The sequence below is a fragment of the Prionailurus bengalensis genome, chromosome D1 (genome assembly GCF_016509475.1).
Source record: "Prionailurus bengalensis isolate Pbe53 chromosome D1, Fcat_Pben_1.1_paternal_pri, whole genome shotgun sequence".
NCBI lineage: Eukaryota > Metazoa > Chordata > Mammalia > Carnivora > Felidae > Prionailurus > Prionailurus bengalensis.
In genome coordinates this window covers 62,600,500-62,628,238 of record NC_057346.1, presented here as the reverse complement: position 1 = coordinate 62,628,238, position 27,739 = coordinate 62,600,500, and the positions used below count along the sequence as shown (strand labels likewise).

The 27,739-nt window shown below is 34.5% G+C and overlaps 3 protein-coding genes across 4 annotated transcripts; all 3 read right to left on the bottom strand.

The window, feature by feature from the left end:
- Positions 1-3,510: 3,510 nt before the first annotated feature.
- LOC122482614 (putative olfactory receptor 56B2) lies at positions 3,511-4,470 on the bottom strand. The gene has a single exon (XM_043578927.1). The coding sequence runs from the start codon at positions 4,468-4,470 to the stop codon at positions 3,511-3,513; it is 960 nt and encodes a 319-aa protein (XP_043434862.1).
- A 7,947-nt stretch (positions 4,471-12,417) lies between these two features.
- LOC122482613 (putative olfactory receptor 56B2) lies at positions 12,418-13,570 on the bottom strand. 2 transcript variants are annotated; one of them, XM_043578925.1, is made up of 2 exons: positions 13,552-13,570; positions 12,418-13,355 (listed from the first exon to the last, which is right to left on the bottom strand). In XM_043578925.1, the coding sequence occupies exons 1-2, from the start codon at positions 13,568-13,570 to the stop codon at positions 12,418-12,420; spliced, it is 957 nt and encodes a 318-aa protein (XP_043434860.1). The 2 variants fall into 2 exon arrangements, with proteins under 2 accessions (XP_043434860.1, XP_043434859.1); XM_043578924.1 differs by lacking the exon at positions 13,552-13,570 and having other exon boundaries at positions 12,418-13,374.
- Positions 13,571-24,216: 10,646 nt separating this feature from the next.
- Positions 24,217-25,182, bottom strand: LOC122482612 (olfactory receptor 52N4-like). Its single transcript, XM_043578923.1, has one exon. The coding sequence runs from the start codon at positions 25,180-25,182 to the stop codon at positions 24,217-24,219; it is 966 nt and encodes a 321-aa protein (XP_043434858.1).
- Positions 25,183-27,739: the final 2,557 nt, after the last annotated feature.

The following is a 27,739-nucleotide window of genomic DNA, read 5'->3' as shown; positions in this document are numbered from 1 at the left end:
AGGAGAAGGCAGGTAAAGAGCAAGAGTGTTCTGACCATGACTGAGAACTATTCTCTAGCTCGCCACCATTTCCTCGTATCATATGGGGTGATTCATACCTAACTTCTGCAGAACAGGACAGTGATTCCTATTTGGTTAGGAAGATAAAAGATATTCATTGCACTAAATTGTAACCTGAGAATTGGGGAAATAAACATTTTTAAGAAAACCCAACCTTTGACAACATTTATGCCTTCAAATGGGTGGATGGAATCAAACCTGTAATTCTGAAATAGAAATCAATTCAATTCATATACCCTCAAAGACTCTCCCTAATTTATCTCAGTACTAACAAAAACAACAAGAATTTTGTCAGTTCCACTTTTGTGCTTTCTTTAATACCTTAGTTTCTGAACAGCAAAAACAGTGAGTAGAATGCAATCTGGTCCAGGTGTTCAGGGTATGGGTCAAAAACATTATGATTCTACCATATATGTACATTCACAGCCTGAAAACTCTAAATCCCTTGATATCTGTACCATTGAACTGAATCTTTAGAGAAATATATGTGTTATTTATCCCAAAGGAATATTGCACAACATTGGAGATACAGGTTCTGGTATTGGAGTCAAGTAAGAGTGGAAGCTTTACATTTTCTTAAGTAAAATAAATCTTTAAATTGTTATTAATATCCATTTTACTTAAACATCGTGTAAATTAAGGTGTATAATATGATAATTTGGTACATTTATATGCCCTAATATGATGGTCAAGGTAGCAATAATTAGCACCTATATGATGTTACATAATTATTCTTTCTTTTCACTGGTATAACTAACTAAGTTGTAGTCCCTTAGCCAGTCTGTTAATTTTAAATACTGTAAATCAAGGGGAGAGAAAAAAGTAACAGCTTAGGCTGTCATGATTCTGACATTATGTAAGCTTTACATTCGTACTGTCTGTAAGGTCATATACAAATAAAATAATAATTTTACATGCGTATACCTATATCTCTGTACTTGTGTGAGAAAAGTATTGGGTGGGGGATGGAAATGAAGGTAATTTCAATAAATATTAGCAATTTTAATATTTATTGAGAATTTTGTTTCTTTCTGTGAAAGATGTTAGGACCACAGTTGAAAGCACTTAAAATGTTTCAGAAAGTTTGTTATACTCTCACATACATTCATGTCTTTTTTATTGGTCTATTTTCTTTGTTTCTAAGTGAGGCTGACGATAAATATTATGGCACTGTAGAAATTCATTCAAAGATCAGGCTTGTTATGCATACATATTAAGTAAGAATATTTAGACACCCAAATTTTGAGATAATAATGATGATGGTGATGATAGCAACATATCTGATTTTAGTTATTAATAATGTTAATTAGATAATAAGATTCATTCCTGTATATTTGTATTCATTGGAAAAAGAAAATTATTTGGGAGGAAGATAAATAGAACTCTCAAATTCCACAATTTAGGGGTAAATTTTGATTTCTCTTAATAAATATTTACTATATGTTTTGGAAAAAAGGTTTGGGTAATACAATATTAAGTTCTGCCATTTTCAGTGGACATGTAATAAGCATTAACAGGATTATTCAGTAGTACTATGACGACATAAAAGTACATCACATGTACTTATACCATTCCTTTAACCATTTTCCACTTTTAATCATATTTAATTTTTTTTTTTAATTTTTGTTTTTCAACGTTTATTTATTTTTTTGGGACAGAGAGAGACAGAGCATGAACGGGGGAGGGGCAGAGAGAGAGGGAGACACAGAATCGGAAACAGGCTCCAGGCTCTGAGCCATCAGCCCAGAGCCTGATGCGGGGCTCGAACTCACAGACCGCGAGATCGTGACCTGGCCGAAGTCGGACGCTTAACCGACTGCGCCACCCAGGCGCCCCATCATATTTAATTTTTTTATTTCACAAGCTATGTTACAACAAATATATATGGAGATAACACTTTTTGCACTGTTTTCGACTTTATAGTTTTATTTTATTGAGGTAAAATTCACATATCATCTATTACCCATTTAAATCAATTAATGTGCATAATTAAGTGGCTTTTCGTACATTTCCAATGCTGTGTTACCATCAGAAATATATAACTCCAGAAAGGATTCAGTCCCAAACAAAACCAGAAAACAAAACAAAACAAAAAAACCTTCATAGTCATTAATCAGTATTCCATATTGACCCATCCTTCCAGTCCTGTGCAACAAATAATTTGCTTTCTAGTTCAATGGACTTACTTATTCTGGACATACCAAATAAATGGAATTTTGCATACATGTACAACTGGTAGCTTTTTGTGTCTGGCTTTTTTCACTCAACACAGTGCTTACAGAGTTCAGCCATGTAACAGCATGGATTAGTACTTTATCCTATTTATGGATGAATAATAATGCCTTGTATGAATATGCCTCAACCTGTTTGTCTATTAGGCTGCTGATAGACATTTCCATTCTTTCCCTTTTTTGGCTAATATTGCTATTATGAGCATTTGTGTATAAGTTGGTGTTATAATATTAGTTGTCATTCATTTGGGTATATACTTAGAGGTTTTGAACTGCTGAGTCATATGGTAATTGCGTTCAAATTTCTGGATAAATATCAAACTGCTTTCCACATCTCATGCGTGATTTTGTATTCTCACTAACAATGTATGAGGATTGTAATATTTACACAAAATCTCCAACACTGGCTAATTTAAAAAATTACAGCCATTTTAGGGGCACCTGGGTGGCTCAGTCACTTGAGCGTCCGACTTCAGCTCAGGTCATGATCTCAAGGTTGACGAGTTCGAGCCCCACGTTGGGCTCTGTGCTGACAGCTCAGAGTCTGGAGCCTGCTTCGGATCTGTGTCTCCCTGTCTCTCGGCCCCTCCCCACTCATGCTCTGTCTCTCTCTCAAAAATAAACTTAAAAAAAATTACAGCCATTTTAGGGGATATATGGGGTCTATTGTGGTTTCATTTGAATTTGTCTAATGACAAACAAGATGAGCATGTCTTTATGTGCTTGATGGCAATTGCACATCTTCTTTAGAGAAATGTCTATTCAAGTACTTTTGTCCACTTAAAAATATATATGACACATTAGAAAGCAAAAAACAAATGGCAGTATCAGTATCAGTATCACTGCTTACACCAATGCACGTCAATTAAACTCAAATTTAAAAAAGATTGGCAGATATCTGTTCTAACTACCTCAATTACACATTATCTAGAAGTTTTAGCTAGGGAAACCAGGTAAAAAAGTGAGATGCATATTCTATTCATCCCTCCCTTGGATTCCTTGAGATAATAAGCATCATTTTGTTCATCTGGAAATCATTCTTGACAACCAATGTTTCAAATGTAGTTACCACTTTATATTTTGAAGTTTCATTTTCACCAGATTTCTTATACTGAGTAGTTGCCCGATTTTATGTTCCTTAGTTCTTTCTGCAATATGCAGTGTTTGAGAATATATCGATGAATTAATATGAAAATTAAAAGTGAGCCTCATGGTCATGTTAGTTGTCCTTAGTGTCTAGCTTTAGAAACTTATGCAAGCCCTGTCTCAGCTCCTTATTCTTGAGTGCATACACCATAGGGTTGAGGGCAGGAGGAATGGTATTTTGAAGTACATTGAGAAGAACTGGGACAAGGGGAAGCGTGATTGCTTCACTATGGGTGATGGAAATGACAATGACAACTGTGTAGAAGAATAAGATTAGGATGAAGTGGGAAGTGCAGGTACTTAGGGCTTTGGAAGCAGCTTCTGCTGAGTTCAGCTTCAGCACTGAGTGAAGTATCAAAACATATGATAAAAAAATCAAAGCCAGGTCACTCCCCATCAGTGTCCATGCCAGAAGTAGCTGGTAGATGCTGTTGATTGTCCTGTCATCACAGGATAAGCTAGTGACTCCAAGATTAGAGCACAGGCAGTGCTCAATTTGGTTCTGTGAGCAGTAGTGTCTCTGAGCAGCCAACACAGGCACTGGGATGGTAGTTAGGGTATTTCGGAGGGCCATGAGCACAGTTGCTTTGACCACAAAAGATTCAGTGATTATTGATGGATAGTGTAGTGGTTTACAAATGGCTACATATCTATCTATAGCCATGCAGACAAAGATACCTGACTCCATGCCCATAAAGCAATGTATAGCATACATCTGCACAAAGCACTCAGGGAGACTGATGGCCTTAGCGTTGAACCATAAAATGGCCAAAATTTTGGGCACGATGTTGGTACCCAGACCCATGTCTACTACCGCCAGGACCCCTAGGAAATAGTACATAGGCTGATGCAGTGTGGCCTCCTGACTGATGATGATCAGGATAAGCATGTTGGCAGTGAGAGCTAAGAGGTAGAGCAGAGCCAGGGGCAGGGAGAGCCAGTGCTGCCAGGTGTGAATGCCTGGGAATCCCATCAGAATGAACTCAGAGACCTGGAACTTAGAGATGTTGGAATCTCCGGGATGCTGGAACATCCTTCCCTAAGAGGGAAAATATTCAGTCATTATTCTTTTAAGTGTTTATGTGTTTTTGAAAGAGAGAGAGACAGAGACAAGGAGAGAGAGAGAGAGAGAGGACAATTGAGGAAGAGACAGAGAGGGAAACACAGAATCCAAAACAAGCTTCAAACTCCAAGCTGTCAGCACAGAGCCCAAGGGAGGTCAAACCCATGAACCACTAGGTCATGACCTAAGCCAAGTCGAACATTTAACTGAGCCACCAGGGGCCCCAGGGTCATTATTTTTAATAACATCTCTGATTACATTTGGAAAAGAAGTTATCCGTGTTTAAGATGTTGAAGTTGAGGATTCTTCATCTTCATTATTCTCATCCTGCCATTAATATTTATGGACACTTGTAGTGAAATGAAAACTGTGATAGCACTTTCTATGTGTTAAGTCAGTTAATCATCCTAAAAGCTCCATAAGACAGAACATATTATTTACACCCTTCCATAATTGAAGAATTGCACAGTAGAATTTTCAGGACCTTGGTCATTATCTTCTGTCTGGTAAATCATGGAGCCTGAATAAGAGAAAAGTGACCTGATACCACAAGCTGGCCTCTTCACTTTGATTTTGCTATGGGGTTACTTTCTTTACAGACTGTTTGACTCATCCTTCCAGCTCTGGGCAGCAAATAATTTGCAGGTATAGAATGAGAATACAGAATGAGAGTAGAGATGTTTAGGCATTGAGAGAGTACAGAATGAGAATAGAATGATCAGGCATTAAGACACTTAGGTCATGGATCAGGTTATAGATTTTGAAAATTACTGCTTTTACTCAGGTACATGGGATTTTTTGAGGTATTCATGAATATTATTTAGTTTTAATGAAAATGCATGGAGTAAATTAGTATACCCAATTTTTTTGTGAAGAAACAAATTTCCAAAATTTCTAATTACTTACCCAAATCCAAGTAACTAGAACAGAGAGAAATGTGTTTCAGGAATCTCAGTGCTCTTTAAATCCAATTGATTCAAGTTTTGAGTAACTTTATCCTATTTCTACATACTTTTCCTCTTGGAGCCAAGTAGATCCTCTCACTGTAATGACTAATACATGTTTTTGAGAAAATGAGTTTGAGATAAGTGTTTTAAATCATATTACTGAATTACTGTATATCTAAACAATTCCTTAATTCAATAATTTCTTCATTAAGAGGTAAAAGTGAAACAGAATTTTATGATGTACTTCTACCAAATATGTGCTATTTATTATTATTTCCTTTAAAACTGGACATATTAAGAACTTAATATAAAAGCAGAATATTTGGAAGATATTGTGGTTCAAATTATAGTATCTACAGAAGAGCAGTGTATACATAGACATGACACGTATATTCTTCCTCACCCAAGTAAACACATTCTATTATATATATATGTATCATAACGAAGAGTTGTATATTAAGAAGATATGTATTTATGTAAATATACCTATTCTGTTTTATATCTGTTATTTTCATAAGATATTACTTTCATTTTTTTTTAATTTTTATACCTTGATCTTTTATCTTTAATTTCGGATCTATTTGTCAAATATCTTGCAATCTTTGAGCATGAATTCACAGTTAATAAAAAGTCTTTGAAGCTGATGTGAAACTCCAGGTGATGATTGAGTCTCAGCAATTGGTAGGATTTACTTTGGTCCTCCTGGGGACCTCTTTGCTCCATTGTTGACATCCTTAGTTATCAGTGTTTATAGGTCTTTACTCAGAGACTTTTTTAAGAAAAGAATCCACATGGTTAATTCCTGGAGGAATATGTGATGGACATCCAGTGTTCTTGGACACTCTGGGCCTCACACTTAAATATGAATATTGAATTCAGCCCTTTCATTCCCCCTTGCCCACATCGCAGTGGATGCATCTGCATGTATAGTACATGTTAATGTTTCCTCCCAGAATGACCAGGCATCATAAGATGATAATTAATGTTGTATTGCATAGTGGATGAGTCAGAGATGTCAAGGTGTTCTTTATGCACTTTTCCAACCTACATTTCTCTTTTACGTTATTTCTTATAGGAGAATGAAAGATTAGATACTTCAAAAAGCAACACTTTTTGGAAGTAGCAAAGCAACATAAGGCAAACTAATTAATAAGAATGCTCCTTGAATACTGACCTGGTGTCATCACAGATCAGTCAAGACTAGAGGGATGATATGGTTTTCCACTCACAAATTAATAGAAAACTCTGAAGTAATATTTTTCAATTTATTCATCCAAGGTGGAAAATGCAAAGTGGGGAATTCACTGAAATATGTTGCAACTCATTAGCTAATCCGCAATATCTTGTATAGCGATATTAATGTGCATGTAAGCTAATAATTGCAAGACTCTCAAAAGCCTTATAATTTGTATTATAGATAAAGGATAGTAGGAGTTTGCAATATTAAAATTTGATTTGTTACATACTAAAATTGTCACAAGTCTCTTTCTGTGAGGGCTGTAAATTTCTCCTTAGTATTTACAGATAATTATATTTCATGTTTCTTTTAAAAATTATTGAGGTACAAATCTGCAACAACTTATATCCATGTATATATACTATGCATTTGCACACACATAACATTTGATTACTGCATATGTATGATAGATTTGAAATGTATTATTTATTAGTATTTGATGAGTGTTACTAGTTGTCAAGATGTTGAAAATAGGATCATTTCATTTATTTCTCTGTTTTTGAATAGTCAAATCTTGATTCAATGCAAGAAAAGAAAGTAGAAAATGAGCAAAAGTATACAATCCCATAAATTGAGTTTAACAAATCTGTCTCTGATATTACTTGTGCTCCATTCTTAAGAATATATTTCTTCTATGAGATAAATATTTATTTTCCTTGTGTTTCCTTTTGATAGTTCTAGTGGTTATTACTCTAATGGTTTTAATATTACCTGAGAGATTTCAGTCCACCTTCAATACATTTGCCAAATTCTCAGTAAAAGCTTCAAGTTAATACCATGTAATATAGTAATAACCACAAATCATAGCACATCTTTTCCATAACAATTTAAATGATTTCAATACATTATAACTTAATTTTTCTGCAAGGAAAATGTACAGGTATATTGAAGTAGTAGCATTAACACACAAATATAGCTGTTTATAAGGTAAACTTTTTTATCATCTATTGTCTGTTTTCATTTTCAAACTCCATAGACAATAAGCATGTTTCCTCACTGGGTGGTCCTTATTTTACAACCCTGAGTGTTCTCTCACTATGACAGAGGTTTCCTCCAAGTAGGTTTTGCTATCTAGAATGGAAGAAGCATAGTGACAACTCTCTCTAGGAATGAAGCAAGTAAATTAGATTCTCAGTCCAAGACAATGGGATGACAGGTGAAAAGCAAGAATATTCTGACCATGACTGAAAACTAGTCTCTAGCTCTTCATTTCTTCTGGTCATGGGGATGATTCATATCTCACTTCTGCTACAACAGGGCCAGTGATTCCTGTTTGGTTAGGGAGATAACATACATATTCATAATCGTGAGGGAAAATTACACTGAATGGTACTCTGAGAATTGAGGAAATGAACATTGTAAAGAAAATCCAATCATTTATGGTATTAATGCCTTCAAATTGATGAATGGAACCAAACCTGTGTTTGTGAATTTATAATAATCAATTCATATATCCTCAAAGCCTGGCTCCTATTTATCTCAGTACTGACAAGTTTATTAAATCCTGTCACTAGTCTCACTTTTGATGTCCTTTAGTACCTTAGTTTCTCTGTAGAAGACAGATGAATGAAATCTGGTCCAAGTGTTGAGGTAAAAAACGTCCTGATGCTATGTATATGCGCAAGCCTCCGCCTCTAAATCTCTTGATGTCTGTACTACTGAATTGAATCTTTAAATAACAATGTTATGTCTCCCAAGGGTATATTGCACCATAGTAGAGACACAGACGCTGGTATAGGAGTCAAACTAACCCTTACTGAAGTAGAAAAAGAGAAGCTTTACATTCTTACCACTTATGAGATGGTGCACAAATAAGAGAATAATTTAATATGCATGTATATTGGTGTACTTGTGTGTGAAGAATTATGCATGGGGGGTGAGAATGAGACAGGAAATTTTAATGAAAGTTAGTGATTTTAATATTCATTGAGAATTTTGTTTCTTTTAGTGTCAAGTTCTTCAGGACACAAGTAGAAAGCATTTAAATTTTTCACAAAGTTTCAATCACCATCACACACATTTATGTGTTCTTTAATTGTTTATTTCACCTTAAAGTGACAATGTTAATGAATATTATGACATGTAGAAATTCAGGCTCAGGTTTATTACGCCTACATATTAGGACAAGAATATTTTGATGCTGCAATAAATAATAAAAATTTGAGATACTAATGATGGTGATAATAGCAATTATAAAAAGTAGTATCTGATTTTATTTTTATGACTTTTATTAGATAATGAGTAATGCTTACATATTTTTATTGATGGGAAAAACTAAAATGAGTTTGGAATAGATAAACAAAACTCATATTCTATAATGTAGAGGTAACTTCTAATACATTTCTTTTTTTTCAACGTTTATTTATTTTTGGGACAGAGAGAGACAGAGCATGAACGGGGGAGGGGCAGAGAGAGAGAAGGAGACACAGAATTGGAAACAGGCTCCAGGCTCTGAGCCATCAGCCCAGAGCCTGACGCTGGGCTCGAACTCACGGACCGCGAGATTGTGACCTGGCTGAAGTCGGACGCTTAACCGACTGCGCCACCCAGGCGCCCCTCTAATACATTTCTTAATACACTTTTGCTATATATGTTTTTGAAAAAAGTTTGGATAATACCATATTAAAATAAATTCTGCCATTTTCAATTGACATTATATAAGAATCACATTCAAAATAGGATTATTCATTAATATTATGATTATATAACATTACATAATATGTATTTACATAATTTTTAAACCATTTCCTACTCTTAGACATACATATTTCTTTATTTTGCTGGAAATGATCAACAAATACATATGTAGAGAACATTTTTAGCACTTTTTTCATTTAATCTTTTCTTTTTGAGGGGCGAAATTCACATACCATAAAATTACCCAGTTAAACTGTTTGAAAATGTACAATTGGGTGGATTAAAGTACATTCTCAATGCTGGGCAAGCATTAGCACTTTATAATTACAAAATATTTCTGTTACCTCAGAAGAAAATCCCATAACCATTAGTCATTCCCTATTCTCCTGTCTCTCTTGCCCCTGACAATAACTAATACGCTTTATGATTCAATAGATCACCTATTTTGGACATCCAATAACTGTAGTCATGAAACATGTAACTTTTATGTTTAACTTTTTTCATGTAGCATAATGTTTTCAAAGTTAATCTCTATAATTGCATGTATCAGTATTTCATCCTTTTTATGGATAAATAATAATGCCTTGTGGATGAATATGTCTCAGCCAGTTCATTCATTAGGCAGCTGATGAACATTTGGGTTCTTTTGATACTAAGGGTTTGAACTGATTAGTCATATGGTAGTTGTTTTCAACTTTTTGAGTAATTTTTGAACTGTCTTAACATCTCCTGTATGATTTTATATTCCCATTAGCAATGTGTGAGTACACCAATATTTCCACAAAATCTCTGACACTGACTAATTGAAAAGAATTAAAGCCATTTTTGTGAGAACAAACTGAGGGCTGATGGGGGGTGGGAGGGAGGGGAGGGTTGGTGATGGGTATTGAAGAGGGCATCTTTTAGGATGAGCACTGGGTGTTGTATAGAAACCAATTTGACAATAAATTTCGTATATTTTTAAAAAATAAAGCCATTTTTGATCAGATTATTTATTGTTTTGGTGTTGAGTTATATAAGTTCTTTATACATTTTAGATATTACCCTGATTTATATATCATTTGAAAATATTTTTTCCCATTCAATGGGTTGCCTTTTTGTTTTGTTGATGGTTTTCTTTAGTCTGTGAAAGACTATTTTGGTTCATTTGTGGTTTTGTTTCACTTGCTTAAGAACATATCTAGAAAAAAAGTTGCTAAGACCAATGCCAAAGAAATTACTGCATATGTTTTCTTCTAGAAGTTTTATGATTTCAGGTCTCACAGTTAGGTCTTTAATCCATTTTAAGTTTATTGTGTGTAGGGTATAAGATAGTGGTCCAGTTTTATTCTTTTGCATGTAGCTGTCCAGTTTTCCAAACACCATCTTTTGAAGAGACTATATTTTCCCCATTGAATATTCTTGCCTTCTCTGTTATAGATTCATTGGCCATATAAGCATGGGTTACATTCTGGGTTCTCTATTCTGTTCCATTGATCCCTGTGTCTATTTTTGTGCCAGTGCCATATTGTTTTGATTACTACAGCTTTGTAGCATATCCTGAAATCTGATACCTCCAGCTTTGTTCTGCCTTCTCAAAATTACTTTGTTAGCTTAGGTCCTTTGTGGTTTCATACAAATTTTAGGATTATTTTTTCTAGTTCTGTGAAAAATGTTGGTATTTTGATAGGCATTGGATTGAATCTATAGATTGCTTTGGGTAGTGTGGACATTTTAACAATATTGGTTCTTCCAAACTATAAGTATGGAATATCTTTCCATTTGTTTGTATCATATTCAATTTCTTTCATCAGTGTCTTATAATTTTCAAAGTACAAGATACTAAAAAAAAAACCTCTGGTGGGAATGCAAATTGGTACAGCCACTGGGGAAAACACTATGGTGGTTCCTCAAAAAATTAAAAATAGAATTACCATATAATTCAGTAATTCCACGTCTAAGTATTTACTCAAAGAAAATGAAAACACAAATTCAAAAACATATATGCACCGCTGTGTCTTTTTGCCATAATATTTACAATGGCCAAGATATGGAAGCAACCCAAGTGTCCATAGATGAATGGAGAAAGAACATGTAGTATATATATACAATGAAATCTTACTTGCCATAAAAAAGAATGAGCTCTTTCAATTTGCAACAACATGGAAGGACCTAGAGGGTATAATGTTAAGAGCAATGTCAGCCAGAGAAAAATAAATACCATATGATTTCACTTATATGTGGAATTTAAGAAACAAAACAAATGAACTAATGAAGAAAATGGAGACAAGCAAGCAAACAAACAAACAAAAATCCAGACTCTTAAATATGGAGAACAAATTGTTTGCCAGAGGAAGGTAAGGGAGGAGGGGGTAGGGGAAATAGATAAAGGAGATTAAGAGTGCATTTATCGTGATGATAACTGAATAATGTGTTCAATCATTATATTGTACACCTGAGACTAATATAACACTGTATGTTAATTATACTTCAACAACAACAATAACAACAACAAAGAATTAAGGCCAATTTAGAGGATATAGTGCTATCTTGTGGTTTTGATTTGAATTCGTCTAATGACTAATGATGTTGAGCATTCCTTCATGTGCTTGAAAGAAATTGCACATCTTCTTTACAGAAATGTCTATTCAAGTCCTTTGCTAATTTTAAAAAATATAAGACACATTAGAAAGCATATATACAAACGGCAGAAATTGGTACTATGTTATTACTAAGCAAATTAATATGCATGGACTAAACTCTTCCATTAAAAAGAAGAGACCGGCATGTATCTGCCTTAGCCACCTCTACTCAACATTGTCTAGAAGTTCTAGCCAGGGCAACTAGGTAGGAAAATGAGATGCAAATTTCACTTGTCCCTTGGAATCCTTGAGACAATCAGCATCATTGTGTTATGGCGAAAAACTTTTCTGACTACCAAGATTTCAAATATTAGTATCACCCCTTTTTGTGAAGTTTCACTTTCACCACAGTTTCCTTATACTAACTGAAAGTTGCCAGTGTACATGTTCCTTAGTTCTTCTGCCATGTGTAATGATTGGGTAATATGATGGATAAATATGTGGGAGAATTATCTAAGTGAGCCCATTCTCAGGGTTAGTTCTCCTTGTCCATCTTCAGAACCTTATACAAGCCCTGCCTAAGGTCCCTGTTCTTGAGTGCATACACCATGGGGTTGAGGGCAGGAGGAATGACATTGTGTAATACATTGAGGAGAACTGGGACAAGGGGAAGCGTCATTGCTGCATTATGGGTGATGGAAATGACAACAATGACTGTGTAAAAGAACAAAATGAGGATGAGGTGGGAAGTGCAGGTACTTAGGGCTTTGGAAGCAGCTTCTGCTGAGTTCAGCTTTAGCACCGAGTGAAGTATCAAAGCATATGATAAAAAAATCAAAGCCAGGTCACTCCCCATCAGTGTCCATGCCAGAAGTAGCTGGTAGATGCTGTTGATTGTTCTGTCATCACAGGATAAGCTAGTGACTCCAAGATTAGAGCACAGGCAGTGCTCAATTTGGTTCTGTGAGCAGTAGTGTCTCTGAGCAGCCAACACAGGCACTGGGATGGTAGCCAGGCTATTTCTAAGTGCCATGAACACAGTTGCCTTGACCACAAAAGAATCAGTAACTATTGCTGGATAGCGTAGTGGTTTGCAAATGGCTACATATCTATCTATAGCCATGCAGACAAAGATACCTGATTCCATGGCTACAAAACAATGTATGACATACATCTGAGCAAAACACTCAGGGAGACTGATGGCCTTGGCACTGAACCATAAGATGGCCAAAATCTTGGGCATGATGGTGGTAGCCAGTCCCATGTCTACTACCGCCAGGACCCCTAGGAAATAGTACATAGGCTGATGCAGTGTGGCCTCCTGACTGATGATGATCAGGATAAGGATGTTGGCAGTGAGAGCTAAGAGGTAGAGCAGAGCCAGGGGCAGGGAGAGCCAGTGCTGCCAGGTGTGAATGCCTGGGAATCCCATCAGAATGAACTCAGAGACCTGGAACTTAGAGATGTTGGAATCTCCGGGATGCTGGAACATCCTTCATTAAGGGAAGAAAACATTCAAAGTTACTGTACTTAATATCACAAACACTGTTAGTATTTGAAAAGGAGTTACCTGGGTTCATGATATTAAAAGGGGTATTCATCTTCATTATTCTCATTTCAGTACTAACATTTGTGTGATATTATTACAAAACTGGAATGTTGGTAACACATTTCAAATTAGGAGTCATTCAATCATCACAAATACTCTATAAGGCAAGTTGTAAGATTTCAACTTTCGATAATTGAGGAATAGAACAGTACAGCAATAGGGTCTTGCTTATTATCTTCCATATTATGTCATGGAAGCTTGATAAAAAGAAAACCATCTCATGTCATAGTCTGGTCTTTAAGTTTGACTTTGCTGGTGGATTGCTTTCTTTGTAGTCCAAATGCAAGTCTCAGAGTAGAGATTTTCATGCATGGAGTCTTCTCAGACGACAGATAAGGTTACAGAATATTATTTATATGTCATTAAAATATATGAGTTCAGTTAGCATATCAATTTTATAAGCAGTAAAGTGATGTCCAGTATGCTACTTACCTAAGTCCATGCAACTATAAAAGAGATAACATGGGTTGGAAATCTCAGTATTTTCAAATCAGTTCTTTCTGGTTTTGTGTAACTTTCCCCTTTTGGACATAGTTTTGCTTCTTAAGTAGTCCAGACAGTCACATCATACTTAATAAAGCAGAAGTGAAAACAAAAACAAAACTGACAAACTAATGAGTATGGGATCAATATTTTATTCAGAAGTTCTGATAAGATCAAATTACTCTCTATATAAGACATTTCTTTGATATAGTATTTTACTAATATTTTGTATTTAAAATGAAAGGAGATTACATTGTGTGTTCTTTCAAAATGTGTACTATTTATTTATTTCTTCTTAAGGATTGCATATATTAAGGATACAATATAAATAAAGAGTATTTAAAAATAATTGTGCTTTAAAATGATAGTACGTACAGAAAGGCAGTGTTAATATAGTCTTGGTGGATATATTCACCTAATCCAGATAATGGCATTCTATACTCTTTACAACATAATGAACTAATTAAATGAAATAAGATGTAACTATTAATTTTTAATTTTTAAGAAAACATAGCAATATTTTTAACAAATATGCCAAATTTCAAGTTAAGAACTAAAAATACTTGAGATCGAAATGAAGAGATAAATGTAATCAAAGTTTTTAAAATTTCAAACTGATGCTATAGTAGTTTAGATATATACTATATAGGTTAAAAGTTCTAGTGTTTATGGTTTGGCATTTTGACACCCAAACCTGAACAGTGAAATAGCTTTGGGCATGCTATTTTGGGTACTGACAGTGAGATTCCTTCATCAGTTCAGAGCAATGGAATAATTTCAACTTCACTTAAAAGAACAAACAGAAAGACTGTTTCTAACTTCCCAAAGAAGGAGCAATAATGCGTGTCAGTGTCTAGTTCATTAAGTTAATATACATATCTCCCAAAGAAAGCAAAAGCAAGGGGTGGCTTAGTCGGTTAAGCATTTCACTTTGGCTCAGGTCATGATCTCATGGTTGATGAGCTCGAACTTTGCGACGGGCTCTGTGCTGACAGCTCAGAACCTGGAGCCTGCTTCAGATTCTGTCTCCCTCTCTCTCTGCCCGCCCCCCCCCCCCCCCCCGCTCGTGCTCTGTCTCTCTCTGTCTCTCTGTCTCTCTCAAAAAAAAAATAATAAACATTAATTTGAAAAAAAAAGAAAGCAAAGACATGGTATTTGTGTAATTTATATCATTTATAATGCCTGGCATTTAATATACACTCAGTACATATTTGTTATATGAAAGAATACTGGAGGAGGATTAAGCAGTTTATATGCCCATGATTCTTGAATTATTCGTGAGGAGGTTTGAGCTGTTAACAGAAATAGTGACATATTCACGTATGTTAAAAATGTAAAGGAATGATGTAAGGGAAAATGTAATGGAGAATGTTAAAAAATGTAAGGGAGAAGCAAATCAAAACAATATAGAGTTAGAAAAGAATAATGGATATTTTATCAAAACAAAAATAAAATAATGGATATTGGCATGAAAAAGACAATTCATATACATCAGTAAATACAATAATTATTAGAGTACATTTGCAGATTACAGGAGGAATTTTCAAATTAATTTTTTTTAAAAAAACTTGTATTATTTCTAAGGGGCACTAAAAGTACAAAGTTGGAAAGTAAATGTATAGAAAGAATCAAGTATTCTTAAACAAAACAATATAATAACATCAGTATCAGCTATTTTTAAAGCATTAATGGAGTTAAAAATAACAATTATGCAGTGATGTATGGGACAATTTATAGGATAATATAATATTTGTGACTCACCTGAATCTGAACACTGAACCATAACTTGTAAGAAATTCAAGTAGAAAATTACAAATTTAAAGTTAGGGTGAGAAATGTGAAAATATATTTCTTGAAACAAATATGTAAACAATAATTAGTAATGATATAAGTCTGATAACAGTATTAACAATTTTGTACCCAAGGGTTTAATTATAAACCTACATGCAAAAATAGGAGATTACAGACTATTTTAAGTACACAATATACATCATGTTATGGGCCATAAGTGAGAAATAACAAAAAGTTCTTATAGAGACAAAATAATACATACATTTGGAAATATTTAGGAAAAGTATGAACTTATAAATGTAACAAATATAATATAATAATAGAAATTGTAAAAAGGAAAGAATAGAAAAATAATGATGAACTTAAACCTTTGGGAATATGGTTAATACATTTATAAATTTAATAAGCATTAATAAATCTGTAACTTCAAATGTATACATTACAAAACAAAAAAGTGTCTACGAAGTGATAAAGCAATCATATAATACAAGGCATTACAGCAACTAATTTCAGATTCAATAAAAAAAAAACAATAAAAATAAGAGAGCAAAGTAGTGGAACTGAAAAAATGTAGTAAGAAGTCTCAAAAAATGAAAGCTATTATTTAAAGAGTGTCGTAAAATAGACACAATCTTGGGCATAGGGGAAGGGGAGGGGAAATATAGGCTTCCAGTTATGGAATGAGTAAGTCACAGGGATGAAAAGCACACTACAGGAAAACTATTCAGTGGTGTTGTAATCGTGTCATATGGTGACAGATGGTAGCTAGCTACACTTGTGTGAACACAGCATAACATAAAGACTTTCAAATCACTTTGTTGTACCCCTGAAACTAATGTAACATGTATGTTAACTATATTTTAATTAAAAATAGACACAATCTGGGTTACCTGGATGGTCCAGTCAGTTAAGCATCTGACTTCCGCTCAGGTCACAATCTTGTGGTTTATGAGTTCGAGCCCCGAGTCAGGCTCTGTGCTGACAGTTCAGAGCCTGGAGCCTGCTTCGGATTCTGTGTCTCCCTCTCTCTCTCTCTCTCTGTCCCTAACTCTACTTGTGCTCTCTCACTTTCAAAAATAAATAAAAACATTTAAAAAATAAACACAATCTAAGAAATTATTCAACAGAAAACAAAAACTCAAAGTTGAGACATAGCATTTGGAAAAACTGTTTTCAAATATTAAAGAATAAAGTGGTATACTTTATGAATCAAAACTGGACATTCAGGAACTGTGCAATATTTTAAAGAGCGTAAAACTTACTATAATTGACTGAACAGATAAATAAATTGAAACAGAAGTTGGAAATGTGTAAAATATCAGAATAATATGCCAAAGGATCTAATATTAACTCTTAAATTATATCTTAAAATTTACTTCTTAGAAGATATAATTACTATCCTCTTCAGTTATTCAAGGAATTATAAAAAGAGGAAAACTTTAAAGCTGCTAGAATAAGACAATTTCAAACCGGAAAATACCTTGCAAAAAGAAATGTTTTAGGACTATTTTGATTATAAATTTCTAATATTTGCAAATCTAATTATGCAACATGTAAAATATATCTATCATACACAACCAAATATAGTTTATCATTAGAGATATATTATTTATAATTCATGACATTAAAACATATTATTTTAGAAATGTATGTACAGGGGCAGGGAATATATAGGATATATCTGTACACCTTCTGCTCAATTTTCTTTTATTGTGGTGTAACCCAAATTACATGAAATTTATTATCTTAACTATTTTTAAGTGTACAGTTCAATGACATTAAATACATTCCCATTGTGTGCAACTATCACCACTACCCGTTCCCATAATTCTTTTCATCTTGTAAAATTGATATTCTATAACTATTAAACATTCTCTCTTCCCTCAATCGCCTGGCCACCACCATTACCCTGTCTTTATTGTTTTTGACTACTGAGTATCTCATATAAGTAGAATCAAACAGTATTTGTCTTTTTCTGACTGGTTTATTTCATTCAAAATAATGTCCTCAAGGTCAATCCATATTGTAGCCTATTGCAGAATTTCCTCCCTTTTTAAGGTTGAGTAATATTCCATCACACACACACACACACACACACACACACATACACACACACCACATTTTGTTTATCCATTCACTGGTTGATGGCCTCTTGGGTTGCTTCTATATTTTAGCTATTGTGCATAATTCTGCTATATACATGGATTTATAAATATGTCTGAGACCTTACTTTCAATTTGATTAAGTATATATCCAGAAGTGGAATTGCTGGATCATATGGTAATTCTTTTTTTTTTTTAATTTCTTTTTGACCCACTGCCTTCTGCTCAATTTTGCTTTGAACCTAGTTGTTCTAAAACATAAATGCTATTAATGTTTTTAAAAATTAAAGGAAAATAAATATGGGTCAGGTAGGTCAGAGAAGTATTTGATTTTATCTATTTATAATTTTAAAAAATCAACTTCAACTTAACAGGTATTTAAAAAAGAACTTTTGGGGCGCCTGGGTGGCGCAGTCGGTTAAGTGTCCGACTTTAGCCAGGTCACGATCTCGCAGTCCGTGAGTTCGAGCCCCGCCAGGCTCTGGGCTGATGGCTCAGAGCCTGGAGCCTGTTTCCGATTCTGTGTCTCCCTCTCTGCCCCTCCCCCCATTCATGCTCTGTCTCTCTCTGTCCCAAAAATAAATAAAACGTTGAAAAAATAAATAAAAAAGAAGAACTTTTGTAATATGGTATTGTCTAACAAAGATCATTTATTTAATCAACAGGACAGAGATGCCCACTATCTCAGTTCACATTCATCAATATATTAGAGATCCAAAGGCTAATGTGTTAGTAAAACACAAAAAATTACTTTGAAGAAAAACTGAGTAATGTATTCTTTTTTTTTTTTTTTTTTGCATTTGCATTGACTTGGTGGGTTTAAGTTTTTATTTTAATTCCAGTTAGTGAACACACAGTGTAATGTGTTCTTGCCGTGGATTATGTTTATTTATTTACTGACTTGTGCTAAAACTTAATATTTCTGGCCAGACATTTAAGAATAGCTGAGTGTCTTTTCAGTTACAGGGCTTCCTACTGAAAGCTACACACCCGAATGTATTGTTCTTAGAGTTCAGAAAACCTTCAAATATTTTGAGTGAAATGTAGCTCTATGTGGCCCCAATGAACTTGGAAAATTACCTTAGCCTCTAGGATCTTCTCTTCTAACCATGAAATAAGATAATTCATTTCTATCTCCTGGGTTTGTATTAACAATTAAATTCTGTTAAAATCCTTGCAAAATAGAAGGAGAATTAATATTTATGAGGTCAGTTTAAATGAGGCCGTTGGATGGCTCTTTCCTTACTCAGGACAGTAGCCATCAAGGCTTAATTCCATGATTATTAGGAGACTGAAAGCTAAGAGAAACAGGAGTATAAATATGTTACAGAAACCCAAAGGAAAGTGATGACTTCTGATACAGCCAACTAAATCTTGAGTTTGGAAAATTTTCTGAAGAATCGTAAGATACATAACATCTAATAAAAGAAAATTGACAAAACAGTGAATATGATTCTAAACAATGTCAGTACTAATATACTATAATATATATTTTTTTACATATTACAGCATAGTGGTTATGGAAATTCCATCATTTTGTCCTATCAAGTTTGGTTAAATTTTCCAGGATTTATGCTAATTTGGCACCAAGTGATTTCATGATTTCTATAGAATCACTGGAGATTATTATACAGTTATGCTTATCACAGATGGGTCCTTCTTTTCTATAGAAGACATCCCCATATCTCTGCAGAAGATGAAAAGATTGGCTTTGTCCCCAACTATGTACTTACTGTGGGTGTGCTGTATTTGACTTATCTTAAGTAATGGCCTTCAGGATAACCAGAGATGGGATACCAGTACTGAAGATCAACTTCAGGGTTTTATGATCAGTGGAGAGAAACTCAGTGGCCTGTTCTGTGGCGAGAAAGCCAATTCCCTAGGGCTGGTAAGTCCCAAGTCAGTCTGAAGTCAGTCAAATCCAGCAATGTAATTAGGAACAAGTATTGAAATCACATCATTTAACCAACACCCTAATCTGGGTTTGATGCAGCTAAGCTTTTATTACATACAGGCATAAATGTATTTAAATATCTACATTTTAGCATAGCTTTCTCTTTAAAGGAAGCCTTTTGTAAGTTTATTTCCTTCATGCAAGCCAGTATCAGAACTACTTTATCTATTTCACAAAAAAAATAGCAAACACTTGTCTAGTACTTCTTGTATGCCACAAGATATTCTAAACATGTTACATATATTAAAAAATTAATTCTCGGGGGCGCCTGGGTGGCTCAGTCGGTTAAGCGTCCGACTTCAGCCAGGTCACGATCTCACGGTCCGGGAGTTCGAGCCCCGCGTCAGGCTCTGGGCTGATGGCTCAGAGCCTAGAGCCTGTTTCCAGTTCTGTGTCTCCCTCTCTCTCTGCCCCTCCCCCATTCATGCTCTGTCTCTCTCTGTCCCAAAAATAAAATAAACGTTGAAAAAAAATTAATTCTCATAAGACCTCCATGAAGTTCATTACTATTATTTGCCCACTGTATACATGAGTAAACTGATGTGCATAAATGTGAAGAAACTGGCCTGTCGTCATACAGTTAGAATGTGGTGGAACTAAACTTGGAATCCAAGTGCTCATTACTTCCCATTCATCCTGTATACACAAAAAACAACCCCAACACTAGATTAAAATCTCTATTAGTCATTTTCACCTATTCTAAGGCCTATTCCAATTCTATTTTTATATCAGAATGTTTCTTTAACCACGAGCATATTTCCCTTCTTAACAAAACCAGCAGTACTAAATTTTAAGACATTTCCCCCTTTATCATCAGCGCATCCTCTTCATAGTTGTACAATTTCTGAGTACAAATGCTTATCTTATCCAAATCTGTGCCTTGAATATGGAGCCAGATATGTGATACTTTGTAGATTTTGACTTTATAGGTTTTCAAAAAAGTCCATGTGCTCTTGCAAAATTGAATATTCTATTGTTGTGATTATGTATAAAATGTAAGTATAGACGATCCATTCATTTACTTACAAAAGTACCCACATTTAATGAGTATTTAGAAACTTTAACCATGTTCAGACATTTTCATTTGCTGGAAATTTTAAGCAATGAACCAAAGATCTTGAGTTTGAAGAAATTATTGTCTATCAAAGGTGAAAGTCACATTATTAATATAGTATAATAATATAATAACCTATATAACACAACACAATTAATATAGTATTATGTACATTTCTGTATTATAAAAGAGCATGTAGAAGCAAGCAATTATAGAAGCATCAATTATACATGTGATAAATAATAAAAAAGGCAGAATACATAAATTTTGAGGTGGACTTTGGAGGGTGAGCAGGAGCACTCCAAAAAGGTAAAAGAGAAAAATAAGCATATTTCAAACACAAGGAATTGCGTATTCAGGAAGTAGGGTAAGATACACAGTGGTAATATGCAAGTTTGGTTAAGACACAGGGGAACTTTCAAATTAAGTTTCTGGGCAAGATGTTAGTTTTATTTTCTCGAGATGATACCAGTTAAGAGTTAAATTAAAAAAAAAAACTAATAAGTATATAAGATAATGAGAAGAATGCTACATTTTAGAAGGTGTTCTACAAATAAACCAGAGGGTGAGAGGAGAGAAAGAAGAAGATAACATTTTCTGTAAATTAAACTGACTTCTTACCGAAGTCACAAGCACGGCCCGTTTTTCACCCCTCTCCACCAGTCCGCCTGCCCTAGCGGAAGAGATTGCTCCTCTTCCTGCTATTGCCTCCAGTTGTGCTCCTGGTCTCAGATACTTATCTCAGTATCTCAGATACTCACTTTTTATTGTTTATTTTTTGCCTTTGGGGGTCTGCATTTCAACTTTTACTGCTTTCTCCCTCAAACATTTAAATATGTTTAATTCTCAATCATTAGGAAGAAACTAATAGTCTCATTTGCTTCATAGATAATATTTTTATAAGTGTTGTTGTTTTCTTCTCTTTGTACCTATTGTTAAATATTTGTTCTACTGTAATACAGCTTTTTGTCATTAAACTTCCTTACTAATGAAATCCTCATAGAGACCGCAGCTAATGGTCTGTCAATATTCACACTCTTAGACCTATAAATTTGTACAGTCGCCTGTCTAATATCTTGGGCTCTCTTGCTTTGGTCAATGGGACAGTAGAAAACTAGATATAATTATAGGCTTGCAAAAATGCATATACTTTTCACCTCCTCTCTTGGAACCTGACCAGTAACATGTTACAAATGAAGGAGCTTTCCAGCTTGAAAGGATTTATGACCCATGTGGTAGAAGTGAGTCTCAAATGAGGCTGTCCCCCAGTCAGTCTCAACTCATCCAGCCAGCTGACTGCTGGATACATGAACAAACCCAGCTAGGATCAGCAAGATAATTCTAATGTAAATTAACACAAGTCTCCAGGTGAGTCCTTGGCTCATGGACAAAGATGCATACAAACAACCCCAGCTTGTATCATATTCAACAGAGACTCCATGCTACTAACATCAAGAACTACTACTGAGTTTTCACATCAGCAAATACGAATAAGGCATTTTATCAATTTCAGTAAACTCAGTCATCTGGAACACATTTCTTGTAGTGTGATGTTTCATTTGTGACCTGTGGTAATAAAATAAGCACTCTGTTTGTATGGAAAAAAAAAGAGCAAGGCAAAGATATCCTATGTCACCCCATGAAACTAGCGGTTGTAAAGAGTGTTCAGCAAAAGTGGAGAAAAACATGACATTTTTAATGATTCTGAAATTAAAAAAATATATATTTCAAAACAGCAGGAATAAATAAATTAAATATATATATATATTTGGGAGGTAAATGAGAATTTATATGGGACCAAAGAATTGCAATTCAGGGAGCACAGATTCAGGTAGAAACCCAAATAGTGTTCCTGCTTGTAGAGTAAAAGCAAGAAGTTTTTTATGGGGGGAAAAAAAGGGAACAAATACATGAATTGAAGAACAGAAAGAAAAGCTTTTCCAAGGGTGTGAACAAGTTAAGCTACTCTGGGGTATACACATACAATATTTCTGAGAGGTAATGTCAAATGAGATTACAGAATGACCTATTCAATTTACTTTGGAAGGCAATGATAAAATCACCAAAACTAATTCCAGGTGATGGTTAGAAAGACAAACTATAGGGAAAGTGGTTTTGAGAAGAGAAAGTGAATGTTGAAAATTTCTTTTATAGAAGGCTTGCTGTTACAGTGAGAAGTGAAAAGATGATACATGGAGAATAATTATATTTTGAGGGGTGGGGCAGATGTTTTGCAGGATTTTATAATGGGAGTAGTATAGGAAACTTGACATAATAAAACTTAATGAGTACCCATAAATTGAATCACTGGAAGAAATGTGTATTCTTGTTACTTGGATAGGGAGAAATTAAATTAATGAATTTACTCTGCATTATATTTAATTGGCATTATTTCTGTGAAATTCATGTAAAATTACTACTTTTTGGTCTATCCACTAGTTATTAATTTGTAAGAACATGAAGATGAAAAACAGTGTGAATTTTATTTCACGAATTTCATTCTTGAATGGAAAGAAGACAAAATAAGTACCTTTTGTTCTTTCCTAATCCTGTGCTCATAAAATAATGCATACCATTAGCCTTCTTAATTTGGCTAACAGGTATTTCCACCTCTCCACACTATTATTGAAGCCCATTTTGAAAAGAACTGCATATCCCACCAGTCTGTAAGGAAACAGTTTTGTTTGGGACACGCTAGGAGAGATGTGGTTAGATGCCTAACTTATTTCCAAACTAAAAAATGTAGAGGCTGAAACCTCATTAAACTAATGACCTTATGAACATTTCATAGATTCTCTGTCAGGAAAACAACATTGAGAAAATAGAGGAATTTTGGTAATGATGACAAAAATACAGCAATTCATTTAAAATATAGCAAATAAAGTAACAATATATTTTCAAACTGGAAATTCCAATCACTATTTGGAAATTGGACAAACTGGCATCTGGTTGTAGATGATTGCCTTCCATCAAACATCCATCAAAGCTGATTTCATGTCCCTCAGTTGTCTCATTATGTTTTTGTTTGTGGAAACCTGATTAATGATGAGACCAGTCCTTCACAGAGGAAGATGAAAACACATAGAAAATGTTGTGGGCATGACAGTGATATTAGGATTCTGAAGACACTGAGTGAGAATGAGATACTCAACACCCTCCGTTTTCTTGGCCCAAATGGTACTTTCAGGAAGGCATTATTAGATCCTGACAAAGCAACCAACAGAAGTATTTCTTTTATTCTATTTCCTCCTGTAGACTCCCTTCCCTTTCTCTTCTCCTTTTTTCCCCCCTTTGCTTCTCTTCTACTTCACTCCTCCTTCCTTCCCTTACAAATATCCCTTTCATATGCTGTGGGATTTTATGTCCTTAGAACTTGAAAAGATCTTTATGACACAGTCTCGTATCTGTTTGGTTTTCACTCCATAGACAATAGGGTTCATAGTGGGAGGCAGGAGCAGATAAATATTGGCCACAATGATGTGGCAAGATGGAGGGATTGTGTGGCCCCCAAAGCGGTGGGAAAAGAAACAGAAGAAGGCTGGACTGTAGGAGAAAACGATGGCACAGATGTGGGCAGTGCAGGTGCTGAAGGCCTTCTGCCGAGCATCTGCTGAGGAGAGGCTCACCACTGCCCGGAGGATCATGGTGTAGGAGACTGTGATGCACAGGATGTCAAAGCCCCCAATCAGGAGGGCAACCATCAGACCATAGATGACATTGACCTTGATATTTCCACAGGATAACTTGGCTACAGACATATGGTCACAGTAGGTATGGTGTAGTATATTCCCTCTACAGTAGGGTAGCCTCTTGATGATGAAAGTCAAAGGAATGACAAGCAGCACCACTCTCAGGAAAGTAGCAAGCCCAACCTTTGCAATGACAGGATTGGTAAGGATAGTTGAGTAGCGCAGAGGGTAGCAGATGGCCACATAACGGTCCAGCGCCATAAGCATGAGTACCCCAGATTCCATCCCTGTTGAGGTATAGATGAAGAACATCTGGACTAGGCATTCATTAAAACTGATTTCTTTAAGGTGGAACCAGAAGATGCAGAGAGCTTTAGGGATTGTAGTAGTGCACATGACAAGATCAGTTAGGGAAAGCATAGCCAAGAAATAGTACATGGTCCTGTGCAGGGAGTCCTCATAGCGGATGAGGTAGAGGAGCCCACAATTCCCTACCACTGCCACAGCATACATGGAGCAGAATGGGAAGGAAATCCACATATGCACATCCTCCAGTCCTGGGATCCCATTAAGAATGAATGAGGCTGGGGTCAGGTCTGTTTGGTTTAACATTAGCATGATCACGTTACTTTAATCATTAAACAGCTTATAGATTTTTGTGCGTTTCTGTTTTTTTTTTTTTTTGTTTGCTGATCCTCCAAGATAGGGGAAAATTCTTTTAAAAAAGAAGAGAAATTTTAGCCATACTTTCTCTCTCACTCTCCTTTTCTCTTTCTGTCAAGTGTGCATTTTAATATCAACCAAATATTGCCAACATGAGAGAATACTGAAACATAGTTCAAACCCAGAGTGTGTTTGTCATTAATTCATTAATTTAATGATACATTCAAAATGAATATTTAGCAGTCACTGGTTTCCAGATTTTGTGACATATATTGTGTCTTCACTATTTTGAAACAAAAAAGAATAGATTCAATATTCATAAATTCAATACTCAAATTTATAATGAATGATAATTATATTATGATCTTTCTCATGATGTTTTGTTAGCATATGTTATTTAAATGTTAATTACTATGCATATCTCCCTTTGAGTGTTTTCTTAGGGAGAAGTTCATTGATCATTTCTCCAATGAACTAACAGATATGGTAACAATGTTTTTGTTGTTGTCATTACCCTTATTGGTTATATTTATGCTATACTAAATACTATTCCAAGAACTTCACAAATATTAACTCATTTAATCCTCACTATAAGTCCAGGATGTATTTTTATTAATCTTCACTTTACAGTTGAATACATTGAGGCACTATTTAGATGATGCTTCTTCATGTCTGAGTTGCTGGCATGCAATATCAAATTCCTTTTGATAATACTTTATTGTCTACGGCCATACCACCCTGAATATGCCCAATCTTGTCTGATAATACTTTATTTTTCTTAATATTTGATGTAGCTATCTCAAAAAATTTAACTTATTTTCAGAATTGTAAAACATTTTACTATCATTACTTGATAGTTAAACACTATCAATGCCAGTTCATCCCACACCATCTGTCTGTTTCTGGGAAGTCTTTGTCCTGCTTCACTGAAATAGTTTTTTTCTCAGTTAGACACATAATTCTCATCTAGAAATTCCTCTTCACCTACTGTTTGTGTCATATTGCTATTTGTAAATCTGATTTTTCTTCTTTCTATTTCCTGGACTGCATAAAAAACTTTTTTGGAGGAGTATCAATGTCTGAATATGGTTTAGTCTATTCATCATTTTGCTGGATTTAAAATTGAATTAAATGCTATTTCCCCCCACCCCCAGTTTTTCTAAAAACATTTCTATATGGATCTCCTAGCTTCTAGTGAGATATTAAGAGGTGCATTCCAGTTCTTGATCTTGTACATGAACTATTTCCCGCTGGCATTTTTTTAAAATTATTTTTATGTTTTGGGGCCCTGAATTACTTAAGAACATATAAGATTTTTGTGCTTTGAAGTTAAATGGTGATGATAGAAGGGTATTGTGTTTGTGTATGTCTAATTGTCGAGGCATTTAATGGGGTTTCTGACACTAGAAATATAACACCTTTGACTTTTGAAATTTACTTAACTTCTAATAATTTATTCCCAATATTTTTTCCTGTTATTTTCTACACATTTTTTAGTCAGATATTGGTTCTTCTGAATTTATTCTTTTTTTTCTTTTTTTTTCTTTTTTTGCTAATTAAAATTGTTCAGGCTGAATCTACTTAATCCACTTTCTAAAAGTGTTCTGGAAGTGTTATATAGCCCAAATATATTGTTTTGGTTGTTGTTGTATAATAGTACAAATTTCCAACTTCCTATTTTTCTCTGATTAGTGTGAATGTATAAAAATTATGTACATATATATACATAAACATATGTATACTAACATATATTAAAATTATATATGTATACAGATATATGCATATTTATTTTACTTCTCATCTATTTCTGTAACCTTTAAGTTTAATAAATTATTTTTATAGCCTACTTCATTTTTTATCTTTCATTTTGGAAGTGTTTCTCAATTGTCTTAAATTTTGACTTAATTCACACTTAATATGGAGTCTTTAGAAAGCTGATTTGAAACTCCAGGTGATAATTGAGTGTCAGAAATTGGTAATATTTATTTTGAATCTTATGTAAGGACCTCTTTGCTTCATTGTTGACATCCTTAGTTGTCATTGTTTATAGGTCTTTTCTCAGGGACTTGTAATATTTCTAAAAGAATCTATCAATCTACTTCCTGGAATGAAAATTTTATTGTTTGCCAGCGTTCTTGGAGTTGAATAGAAGGACACTGCAGACGTCACACTTAAATATGAATGTTGGATTAAACCCTCACATATTTTATAATGCTGCAGCCTTGGACTTCATCACACCTCACATATATGCATTGATAGGACTTGTTATTTTCTTCCCAGAATAAACTTCCGGTCATCCTAAAAGGATAGCTAACACTCCTTAGTATAGTGGATAAATCAGAGATATCAAGTTGTTCCTTATTCTGTTTTTCTACCTACACCCCTGTTTAATCTTTATTTATTCACACTGAATGATGAGAGATTAGGTACTGCAAAAAGGAACTTCCTTTTTTAGAAATAGCAAAGCAATCTAGGATGAGTATGTTATTGAGTGTTTTACCTCATTTGATTA